Source organism: Rattus norvegicus, chromosome 6 (assembly GCF_021556685.1).
Source record: "Rattus norvegicus strain SHRSP/BbbUtx chromosome 6, alternate assembly SHRSP_T2T, whole genome shotgun sequence".
In the NCBI taxonomy this organism is placed as follows: Eukaryota; Metazoa; Chordata; class Mammalia; order Rodentia; family Muridae; genus Rattus; species Rattus norvegicus.
In genome coordinates, this window is record NC_141539.1 from 94922879 (window position 1) to 94935554 (window position 12676).

At 45.8% G+C, this 12676-nt stretch overlaps 1 protein-coding gene across 50 annotated transcripts in view; it reads right to left on the minus strand.

Annotated features, from left to right (window-relative positions):
• The window catches only part of Nin (ninein), a 102172-nt gene that overhangs the window by 67744 nt on the left and 21752 nt on the right, over positions 1 to 12676 (minus strand). For 29 of the 50 annotated variants that reach the window (XR_015621781.1, XR_015621778.1, XR_015621765.1 and 26 more), the window contains 1 exon segment: positions 1502 to 1671. Coding sequence is in view for 21 of the 50 variants with exons in the window: in XM_087552710.1 (XP_087408836.1) it covers positions 1502 to 1671 (170 nt within the window). In the remaining 29 variants the exon portion in view is untranslated. 50 annotated transcript variants of the gene reach the window in all.

Here is a 12676-nt window from a genome sequence, read left to right on the forward strand (position 1 = left end):
TGCAGTTAAGTTCACTGGCTGCTTTGCAGAGGACGCAGGTTCAGGTCCCAGGCACGTCCACAGCTGCTCACAACCATCCATCAATCCAGTTCTAGAGGATTGGATGCTGTCTTCTGACCTCCCTAGGCCGCAGGCATGTATGTACATGGTGCACATGTATAAAGTCAGGCAAAACATTTAAACACATAAAAAAAAATCTTAAAAAAAAAAAAAAGAAACCCTAAAAAATTTTGAAATACATTCTTCTGTCATGGAAGTTGCTTCATGGTCTAAGGTTGGAGACGGTGAAAGATTTAGATTTAGACCTTTTTTTTAAAATTTGTATACATGTATGTGCATGAGATGTATGTGTGTGTGTGTGTGTGTGTGTGTGTGTGCGCATGGATGCTTGTACTCATGCCTGTGTCGAGACCAGAGGAGGATGCTGTGTGCCTGGTCTTAACATTTGCCGTCTTATTCCCTTAAGACAGACCCCATATGAACAACAATGCCAAGCAACCAGAGCTTCCAGGGACTAAGCCACTACCTAAAGACTATACATGGACTGACCCTGGACTCTGACCTCATAGGTAGCAATGAATATCCTAGTAAGATCACCAGTGGAAGGGGAAGCCCTGGGTCCTGCTAAGACTGAACCCCCAGTGAACTAGACTATGGGGGGAGGGCGGCAATGGGGGGAGGGTTGGAAGGGGAACACCCATAAGGAAGGGGAGGGGGGAGGGGGATGTTTGCACAGAAACCAGGAAGGGGAATAACATTCGAAATGTAAATAAGAAATACTCAAGTTAATAAAGATGGAAAAAAAAAAAAAAAAAAAAGACAGGAATTAGGCTGACTACCAGCAAACCCCAGCAATCTTGTCTCCAACCCTCCAACGCCCTCCCTACTCTTCTATCAGCCCTACCACGGATCTGTCCCCACCCCCAAGCCCAGTGGCACGTGTCAACCACACTCAGCTTTTTACATGGGTTCTAGGGATTTGAACTCGGGGTCTTTAAGCTTATGCAGCAGGTATTCTTACCTGCTGAGTCCCTTGGTTAGCTTTTTAAATCATAAAAAATTAAAATAAAATAAATAGTACCACATCATGGAAAGATACAATTCCAAGGAGAGCTATGAGAATAGGAGACAGGGTTGGGGATTTAGCTCAGTGGTAGAGCGCTTGCCTAGCAAGTGCAAGGCCCTGGGTTTGGTCCCCAGCTCCAAAAAAAAAAAAAAAAAAAAAAAAAAAAAAGAGAATAGGAGACAATATAAAAAAGATAGCTGAAATCTAGGTCTATACATATAAACAAGGCACAGACATAATCAACCTTCTGAAACTGAGACGAAATTGGACGGTTAGCAGCATCTCTGTCCAAGTGACAGCACAGGGAAAACTAGGAAGGGCCCATAGCCGAGTGGGGCCTGTAGCACTGGGAGTGCCCGACTTCTGTTTCATGCTCATGCCCACGATCGATGACTGTGACTAGGATCATCCTGTGACTATGACGGAGCTCCTTACCTCACTGCAGTCACCAGCTGGGATGTGTGACGGCCTGGCTTCTTCCTCCAGTGGCTCAAGCACTGTCACCTCTGCAAACTCTTCCCCAGACTCTTGAAACTCGGGCAGGGATCTCCGTCCATAACGCTTCCCGCCTCTAACATATTTGGGCTGAGCTTCTGGTGAGCAGTCTGGACAAGGAGACAAGAGGGAAGCCTACATCACATGAGAAGTAACCCAAGCCACGTGGGGTACAGCCTCTTGTGTGATCCCCCAAATAAAGCAGCTCTGTGGGCCAGCTGTGGTGGCTGTGGAGGCCTTGGGTCAGACGCAGAGCAGTTTCTATGTCTGATGGCCAGAAGTATCTGCAAGTTATAGAAACTATGATGGCAGAAAGGAAAAAGATTCAAAAACTAAGAAGTAAGGTCAGGAGGGCTGGGCTGGAGAGATGGCTCAGCGGTTAAGAGCACTGACTGCTCTTCAGGAGGTCCTGAGTTCAATTCCCAGCAACCACATGGTGACTCACAACCATCTGTAAAGAGATCTGATGCCCTCTTCTGGTGTGTCTGAAGACAGCTACAGTGTACTTATACATAATAAATAAATAAATCTTTAAAAAAAAAAAAAGATCAGGAGGGCTGAGGGTGTATGTTGAACTAGACATGGTGGTCATGTTTGTGGTCCTGAACTCAGGAAGTAGAAGCAGAAAGACTCAGACTTAGCTACACAGTGACCACTTGTACACAGGTACACAGGGCCAGCTGAGGCTATAGGGAACTATCAAAAAGGGGGTACAGGAGTTGATTGTGTTTATCTGTTTAGTAAGCTGGTGGCTTTTAAATGTGGGAGTGGGGCAAAAGAAGTAGACAGGAAAAAAAATCTATCCAAGAGACACCATGCAGGAAGCCCTGGACCCTGGGCAGTCCTGAAGAGTCTGAGGGAACACAACGGTGTAAGCTCACTTCAGAACTCAGAGGGAAACACCCTCCCTTACCTCAGGGATCCCCTAGTTAACTGCTCCACTTTCTGATGTACCAGACAAGCAGAGCAACACAAATATGAAACCGACACCGAGAATTCTAGTCAATTAAGGACAAGCTGGCACCAAGACTGCATTTATAAAAATGATAAAGTAGAGAGCGGTGGGATAAAACAGTAAGTGGAGAGCCACTCGAAGAAACGTGAGATGTTAGTGCTTCTGCTTCCAACAGCGGTGACGTGTGAACAAAAAGGGACATGCCATGCCAGGGTAGAGTCTCCCGCAACTCTGAAGAGCTCTGGCATTCTGGAGTGGGTCAGCAATTACCCGTCTCACCCGCACTGCCACCAACCCACCCACCAAATGCCATGTCTACCACCGCCACCTCTACCACCCCATGTCACCTGCTCCATGCCACCTCCACCAGCAGCAAGGCTTCTCCTCTGAAAGCTTTGAAGCAATAAAGATAAATACTCCACTCCAGGGCCATCCTGAAGCCTTGTGGGCACTTGGCTATTCTATCTGATATTCTATTAAAATAGGTAAGAAGGGCAGTATCGCCTTAGTGTCTATCCGTATGGGACACTGACTCCCTGGAGGACGCACTCTCTGGGTCCTGTTTGAACACGACAGTCTGAGCACATTTCAGAACTCATCCAGAGCAAGTCTGAAGGAACGAAACTCTTTTATCCTCAATGGAAGAATGGTTGGGTTGGTGGGCTCTGACTTCAGCATCCCTGGGACGGCAGATGACCCTGCATACCTGTCCACCTTTCCCCCTATGCCACCTCCTTGGGCAGCGTTCTGAAATGCTCAGGGAAGCCAGGAGTGAAGTATTTATGACAGCTATGCAAGTTCCAGCGATTACTATGCAGCAGCTCTTTGTAAGTCCAAGCCAAATCATTTTATTAGATCGAGCGATGCTCTTCCAGGAAGTGTTTAAGCATACACAACTTATATTGAGAGTGGCATGCACACTTGAAGGTACCTTTCTTCAGAAGTGAGTGTGTCAGTCTGTGGGTACCCAGAAGCGGTACAGACACTCGCGTTACTTGTTGGCAGCTGACACCCACAGATGCTGGTCAGACAAGAAGCAATGCAGAAGCATCCTTAATCTATGAGATGTTCTTAGATTTTAGAGCCAGACATACACTAACAGGATACATCATTAGTGACTAGGAGGGCTTAGAAAGGATTAAGAGGAAAACACAAAACCCAGTACTTTCCAAGTATGAGAATAGGGTTTGTCCGGGGATGTAACTGGCAAAGGAGTTCTTACTGTGTTCTGCACTGCTTCCAGAAGAAAAAAATGCATAAAAAGTGGAAGTCTCTACAGACTCTCCTGCGGATGGGATTCTTATCTGCAGCGGAAGTGACCCCTGTTAATTCTCGTCAGAGTAGGGAGTGTTGATGGAATCTTAACAGCTCTTCTTCTATACAAATGATTTGGAGGCTACTTTTTTGTTTGTTTGTTTCAGGAATGTTAAAACCTCTTAAATTACATTTTAATACAATAACCAATTGTAAGCAAATTTTAAGTTAATATCTTCTATATTACATATATGTATATACATCACCCACACATGTTTCATACACATATATAATCAGCCAGTGTGTGTGTGTGTGTGTGTGTGTGTGTGTGTGTGTGTGTGTGTGTTTCCAGCTCTGACAGAAATCTTACTAGAATGAAGATGTTAACATGTACTAAAGAAAGGTGGGGGGTTGGGGATTTGGCTCAGAGGTAGAGCACTTGCCTAGCAACCGCAAGGCCCTGGGTTCGGTCCCCAGCTCCGAAAAAAAGAAAGAAAAAAAAAAAAGAAAGAAAGAAAGGTGGATTATGGGCTCTCTAAAATGTTTTACTTATTAGAAAATAAAGTGGCTTCTTCGTGGGCCTGTCGGGCCTGTGATCTAGAAGGCATCATATAATGCTTTCTAGAACAAATCACATTTTGTGAAAGTGAGTCCTCAGGTTTGTTATATGTTAGTCTCAATAAAGAAACTGCACAGGCTTAAAAGAAAGGTGAATTATTAAGGCTTGCTTGTCAGAGTTTCTAGAACCATCCATATGAGCAATAAAAATTAGATCTACCACAGCAGTTAGAAATGGCTACTTCTTAGAGTCATGTGCTCACACCTCTCTTGTTGTTCTGAGAACATCGGCATCAATGAGTTTATCTGAAGGAAGGAGAGACCCCAAGAGTGAGAAGGTCCAGAGAGAACATTCATGGTCGACAGCTGTTGCTGTACTGAGCATTTGCAGAGTATGAATCTCCACAGCTGTCTCAACAGGGCTTCCCAAGGGCAGAGGCAGTCCAAACAGATGGCCACTGTGGGAACTTTAAGATACTCTCACTCTAATGGGAGAAACTGCCACCCTGGGGCAAAGTTGATTTACTTTAGGAGTGTACTCAGAAGCAACAGTTTCTTTGAGTTTCATTCTGGAACAATGTTACTGATGCTAGATAATATGGGGAAATGAAACTGTTTCTACCTCAGGGCTTCCTTCAGCATAGGCCAGAGCTCCAAGATGCATGAAATGGGAGACTCGTGAAATGAGGCATGAAGGACCGCGTGCTCCTTCAAAGGATAGTCACAACACATTTTCTCTTCTTGCCCATTTCTACTAGTTGGTACCAAGCATAAAAATAAAACAGGGGGGAGGGATGAGTCGGGGAAATGGCTCAGTTGGCAAAATGCCTGCTGCACAACATAGGGCCTGAGTTTGGATGGTCAGCACCTGCATCAAAGCTAGACCTATAATCCCAGCTCTATGTGGAATCGCAATGAGCTGGTCAGCCAGCCTCTTTTCAGATCCTCGCCCCTCTAAAGGAACTGCTCAGATTCAGTGAGAGACTCTGTGTCAAAAAAATCTTAGGTGTGAGTGTTAGAGGAAGACCCTTGATGACAATCTCTGGCCTCCATGCTCATGTGCACGCACCTAGGAACAGACACACACCACTCACTAACGATGAGAGAAAATAAATAAAATTAGGTGTTGGGGAAAAAGCAGGCGAGCCTGCTCTCCAGGGCTCTTGTCCAGCCTGGAAGAAAGCTTAGGTACAGAAGGTAGCTTCAAGGCAGTCCTAACCAGCCTGATTTAGATATCTGTTTTACTCCATAAACCAAACACCTGGTGAGAAACAGAGAACCAAAAAGAAACCTGGATTCAATTCTCTCAAGATGCTAGAGCAAGTGAGGAAACTCGCTGGCTCAACAAAGCAGGTAGGAAAAAAAAAAAAAGATGTAAGTAGGGAATTCAAAGGGTAAAAAAGAAAGAAAAGCATTTATTTCTTTCCCTCCTAGGGGGGCAGCAAAGCACACATACTCCTTTGTTCTATAGCTCAGTTGTCCCAAGAAGAGACACTTCAGAGCTGTGACAGGTACATGTATGGTGTGACCAAAGGACCCAGCACTTACAGAAAAATTAAAATGGAAATGCAGTACCTCAGACAATGGTAGCCTGTGTGGATGAGCCAAAGGCAGGTAGAGGAACAAGTACCTTGACTCCTTTTTCAGCTCCTCCCAGCCAAGGGGTGCAAAGGAAGCGCTCTGTGTCTGCCTCACTTTCTCTCCCCCTAAGACCTCCTGCCCTCCTAGAACCCTTGCTCTTGCTGTCTCAAATTGCATGGCTGGCCAAAAGCAGAGAGCACAGAGTCCCCGTGACTCCAACCATGACTTCATCACGCAAAACTCTCTCTGTGCAAACACAAGCTCAGGACCTAAGAGACACCAAAGCACACAACAGAGAACCTAAGCAGACTTCCAAGGCTGCCTTCAGGGCACTCCTTCAATGCCTACTCACAGGACATCGGAGGGGGTACCTCATGTGTGTTGAGGGATATGAGGAACCTTTTAAAAATCATTTTTAAATCAGACTTTTCTGAATAGCCTTTGACTATTTCCGAGGGTGAAGTAGAAAGCCTGGCTATGATGATACCAACATTCTTTTTCTGGACTGGTTCTGAAGACCCTTGCTTCCTGTCTCCCTTTCTGACCCTTAGTGAGCCAAGGACTTCATGGCCAGAGACACCAGGAACACTGGCACCTTGCTCAACCTGCGACTACACCTCTCTTGTGGTGTTTCTACATCAGGTGCATCTGCTCAGGGGGTCTTTATCAAGCCCTCTCTGGGTACAGTGACAGGATCATAGAGTCCTCACACCCCACTTTCAAAGACTCCAGAAGGGCAGGGGCACCAGTTGAGGCCCCCCTTTCAAGTTCATTTTGTTCAGCTCGGAGAGTTCCTGACCTCAACTTAAAAATAAAAACAATAAAAAAAAAATGAACTGTGTGCAAATCTCAAGACAAACAACCCCACGAGGCTTTCTTGGGAAGATTAGGAGGTCATGTGGTCCTGTCCCTTACTGCATGATCTGACCTCTATCATGTTGCCCCAACCCTGCCTCATCCTAGGGTTAGAAGGCTTGGGAAGAGCAGAACCACAACGGAGTCTAAATATGAGCAAAGCAAACAGCAAGACTCCATGAGCAACCAGGTTGGAATGATAGACAGCTAGACAGACAGACATGTGGGGGTGGCAATGCCCTGTGCTGACTGGGCCAGTTCCATAGTTTATCTCAGATATAGAGCAGTCAAGCAATGGACAGGAAGAGATCTATACCAATAACAATGCCAGTGCTTCCCACCTTGGCCAGGGAGGCCCGCCTGATTGGCTGGCCTGGGAGGATGCTCATTTGCCATCACTTGGTGGGTCACTTCCCCTGGACTGAACCTTCCCTGCTATTCAAGGCTCAACTCAAAGCATCACCTTCAAGGAACTTCTTGGCACAACTTTCATGGTGCCTTTTTCTCTTATGCCGTTGTGTAACTCAGACTGTCTGCAGCTTCTGATTTAATAATGGCCATAGTCACATTTTTCTAAAACCACCTTTGCATGTTAGAATTTCCAATCCAGTTTCAACTGTAACACTTCCCGGGGCTTCTGGACTCCATGGGAAAAAAGACATGAGCATTAGAACCAAGATACTGCATCAGGGTGTTGGAGGTTAGGGGTCCTAAACCTCATGAAGGCTTCCTTTCCTCAAGGATGCCTTGGAGCAAGGTCATGGTCCTGTCTAGCAGCTCCGGTCACAGGAGCTCCACCCTGTACTAGCCTACCACCCATGCTGCTGTGGAACTGATGGCAGCCCAAAGCCATCAGAGTAAGATGTGCCCAGCACTAGGCACCTGGAGGAACAGAGCCAGTCCCAACCTTCAAATCACAGTCTATCCCCTCAGTCTTGTTTCTTCTAACATGTCAGACGGGTGGCAAATGGACAGAAACCAGAGACGTCCCAATCTTGCTGCTCTCGCTATACTTGTCTCTTCCCTGTTAGCTGCTTTTACCTCCGTGGACAGGCTGCTGTGAGGGAGGTGATCAAACTCTCTAAGACTCTCGTGCCCTTTGTGTCTGTCCTCTGTGTGGGAGCCTTCTCACACACTCACTGCAACTGAAATAAAATATACTCGTCCCAAGTACGACTTCATTATCGAGGTTCTCGGTACCCTATTTACTAATTTTAAGCGGCACGAGTATTTATAGGACGACGCATGGGGTTTGAAAAGATTGCCTTTTATTTTTAGTAAAATTTTCCTAACAATAAGCAGCCCTCTATGGCATTTTAATAACTGCTTAGCCTCTAATTACACACATAAGCCACAATTTGCCTACTGACACACTGCCAACTTTTTTACTCCACCACACATACTCTAGCCAAAGTGAGCATCCTTCTATACACATGATCATTTACGCTACATGCAATCTGAGAGAGGCATGCACTAACCAGCATCATTACAGTTCACGGCCAAGGTTCTAACATTTTACCTGACCACCAGCAGGCAGAGGGTTTCCAATTGCATGACTTGCAAAAATACCTTCTTTTTTAAATTTAAGTCAGGATCTCACTTCTTAAGCCAGGTTGACCTTGAACTTGTGATCCTGACCGCCTATGAGCTGAGATTACAGGTGTGCACTACCAATGTGCAGATATAACACATTGTATGGTTGATTTCGGTGGTGGTGGTGATGGTGATTTGGAGAAAATGTCTGGTTCTTGCGGTCTTCACGCTACTAACATCAGAAGAAAGGTGCTTATGTTTTTATCTTAGCCAAAGTGAAGCAGGCAAGCCTCTTGAGCTACATGTGTGACAATTTACCAAGTACAGACAGCAGCCAGACTCCAGAGCTTGGCTCGACACCTCGGCGTGGAGTTGCAAACGTGCCCTTCTTTGATGGCTGTAAGTCAGGATCTAGCCCAGTGTCCAAGGAACTCACTTTGCTAACTCATGCTTGCTGTGTGAATGAAAGGGCATGTTTTTTTACATCTATGGCTTTTTTTTGACAATGTAAGGAAAATAACTACAATGAAATGAATGGGATGGAATTAAAGTTCTGGAACAGCAGCCACCACCTGCCGGAAGGATGCCTCTTCCTGTTCTCCTAGTGGAGTTGGCTTTTCCCTCCCAGTCCCATCAACAAAGCAAAGGCACTTCAGTGGGCTCCTGCATTATGCTAACATTTAATCCACAGCACAAACCCAGTGCAAGGTGCATCAGAGGAAAGCCAACGCCTCTAGAGACCAGAGCCAGGGCCATGTCGACTCCATGGGTTGCAGCATCTCCACTACAAAACCACGGTAATCCAATGCCGTTACCAATTGAATAAATAGTTAATAAGCTGTTGCCCCTCTCTGATCCCAGAAACAATTTAAAAATTAAATAGCACATGCAGCTATGAGGGGGTCGGGCCACTTCCCAGTTAATTAGGTTGTAAGTTATAGAGGACACCCTTCCACCCCAGCCCACTGTCCTGTCCTTATCTAAGTTTCTATTGTTACTGCTTTTACAGGAAAAAGTCCTACAAGTCTTAGAATTTCCAAAGCCAGTCTTATAGAGATGCTAAAAGTAGCTCAGGAGATGTTATAAAGGGCAGAACTGAAGACGGGGATGTAAACATGACTGAATTCTGCATCCCCTCAAGTCCCCTTAGAGCTTTGCTTTGGACTATTTATGTACAACTGCCTGAAGAGGAAGAGGAAGAGAGCATGGAAGACAGCGTCTGCCCTTTGGAGAACTTTACAGTTAAGCTAGTTAACATTGCTATGTTAGGTACTAACGTACTTACAGAAAGAGCGTGTGTGGCTTTCCCTATAGATTTAAATAATGCCATAATGGCATTAGGAGAAGACACAAGCAAACTTTGGAGCTGAAAGGGTTCCATTTTTAGATGTCAGCTGGTCAGAGACCGTAGAGGAGAGATGTACGAGGTGACACCACAAAAGAGGCAGAGCCAGTGGGTTTTGGCTCTAGGCTCTTCCCATCGTATCAACAAGATTTTTCAAGACTGTCGCTTGGTCAGGTACTGTAATGGCTGGTTGGGTTGTCAACTTGAGTGGATTAGGAAGTGTCTGTAACTGATGAGACACTCCTGTATGTCTATGGGAGCATTTCTGGAGAAGACGGACATGTGAGGGAGTGCCGGGGAGTGGACCTCACCCTCGAGATGGACTGTGCAGCCCTCCAAGGGCAGGCCAGGATTAAGATGTTCAATGAAGGAGCTGAGACTGCATGTGGCACTGGCTTGCCCTCTTTGTGGATGAGTGGGTAAATGGCTACGCTGCTCTCCTTCCCTAGACATCAGACTCCAGTATGTTTGGCCTTTCAAGGGGTACCCAGTACCAGTGACTCTGCAGGAATGGGCACTTGTGAGTTTTCAATGCTAACTGGGGACGGCTGGGATCTCTGGTTCTTGCCTTTCTATCAGACAGACAGCCATTGTTGGGTTGTGCAACCCATCGTGTAAGCCAATCTAGAGAACTCCATTGTACAAGCAGCATATCTATATGCACATGTATATACACGTTCCTTTGGTCCTGTTCCTTTCGAGCACCTGCCTAGAACAGACACAGGATGTTTTGTCCTACAGAACGCTTACTGTTAAGCTTCATGACCCTCTGGATTTCTCACACTCTATCCTATAGCCCCGTCTCCTTAGGCACCTTCCTGGTTTTATCTTTTCTCTCAGAGTCCACTAGGATTTCGAAAGGCATGACAAACACACCACAATATAGATCCATGTGGTGAGAAAGGAATTAAGTTCTGAGCATCCCAACAAGGCAAGGGCACAGACGGCTCTGTCACCGACTGTCAGGCATGACCCGCTGCAGTTCACTCCCCCTTGTCACCTAGAACACCTTGGCAGGCTCTGAGACAGGCTGCACAGACTGAGGGCCAGCCCATCCATCTGAAGGCTAAAAGTCTTTACTCTAGGGGCTGGAGAGATAGCACAGCAGTTAAGAGCACTGACTGCTCCTTCAGAGGACTGGGTTTGGTTGCCAGCGCCCACATGGTGGTTTAACATAGCCTGTAACTCTGATTCCAGGGGATCAGTTGCCTTCTTCTGGCCTCTTTGGACACTGGCACATAGATGTAATATAAGCTAAAAATAAATAAATCTTTGAAAAAAATACTTAAAACTAGGTTCTACACATATGCTGGTGACACAGTATTAATGTCTTCCTCTGAGATTTATTCATGGGACTGCCCTGGTCCTGCTTTATGGCCCCATTTTGACTTTTTATAAAACAGAGCTCTCTCCCGCCCTACATGCTGCAGTCTGCCATTGAAGGATGGTTATCACGAAGCTCCAGAGAGGTCGGGCTGAACTCACTTTGCTTGAGTCCCTTCTGTCTCTACACACACAAACAGGTCAGTCTGAGTGGGTAGAAGAATCACATTTAGAGTGAGTAGGTGCATGTTTTAGTGGGAAAAATGGCTTGATTGCCATGAGCAACTGAAGGGACCGGGGAGACAGGGCCAACCACAGACAAAGCAGGGAGTGTAGGAGTCATGGGCCATGATGCCTGCTTCCTGGTAGATAAAATACCCAAGGCACTGGCTCCACTCTGGATTTGTACCCTGTTAGGACAAGGGTGAGCAGCATCATTGAAACACTGGCTGAAATGCTGTCCTGGCCATAGAGACCTTACTGCTGCATTATACTGCTTTGGGAACAGTTCTGGAACATGATGGAATGAGAATGCCTTCTGGGTGTAGTCCTGGAAGACTGGTCCAAATGGCAGCCTCTGCCCGCACAGTAGTGTGGCCCACACGCAGTAATGAAACCGCCATCTGTGGCTAGCTTTGTCAGCCTGGCATCCTAGCAGACTCAAGTTTATCTCTTCCAATTGTTCATCTCCAACTCTGTACAACCCCAGGGGCCGCCTCCACGTGTGTGGTCACGACAAACCTGTATTTCTACAGTGTCAGACAATAGTGTGTGTTTTCAGGACGGATGGTGAAAGTGTTGTGTGGATTAACATCAAGGCTGCCCCTTCGCAGGGCTCTTGAAAGCACAGGAAGAGAACAGAAGCATGTTTAAATTGCCTGTGCTCATATTAGCCAAAACTTACCACTCTATCCAGGGTCCCCTGATCTTGTATAATTGCTCTCAAGATGACAAACTTTTAAGAAGCAAAATACCAATAAATAGCGAGACCCCAAAAGTAGCAAGAGTCCTTGTTCCAACAGTAGTCACCTACAGACATCATGTTATTAGCCTAGAAAAGTCTGAAGAATATACACACCTCTCCCAGGCTCAATAAGGAGCTACCAGGAAGTTGTGTCTAGTCCTGGGTCCACAAACAGCCTTACTAATGGTAGATACCCTTAGCAAAAGGGGAAAGACTTAAGGCAGAACCCAAAACATTATTAAAGGTAAGGCCCAGACACATGACCCAAATCTGGAACACTTTTCAAAGTCCAATGGAGACCTAGACCACCAGTGAAGAGAAGAAATGAGTTCCCATCTGTGTTCCATGTAAATAGGTCACCCCAAAGAACACCACAAAATGCCAACAAAATGCCAACTGCTTCTGTTCACACTGGACAATAATTTCCTGTCTGTTTTCTTTTCTAAAATCGGGTTTAAAGATGTATGGGTAGGAAAAGCTCATGTGATCATGGAACTCCCATTACATTGCAAGAGACAGAAGTTACAGCGCCTTCAAATTTTCCTGATGCCCCTGTGTAGTCAGCCCTTATCCCTAGCCCATGCCAATCAAGTGACGTCATAACTTCCTGTACTCAAATACAGGTTTCTACACTTCAGAATTTCCCTCAAATCTTTAAATTTCTCTGACTTTAAGACATGCAAACACCCGGGCAAGATGTGACCATTTAGATTAGAATATATATTATCATCAAAAACGTTTTATTAA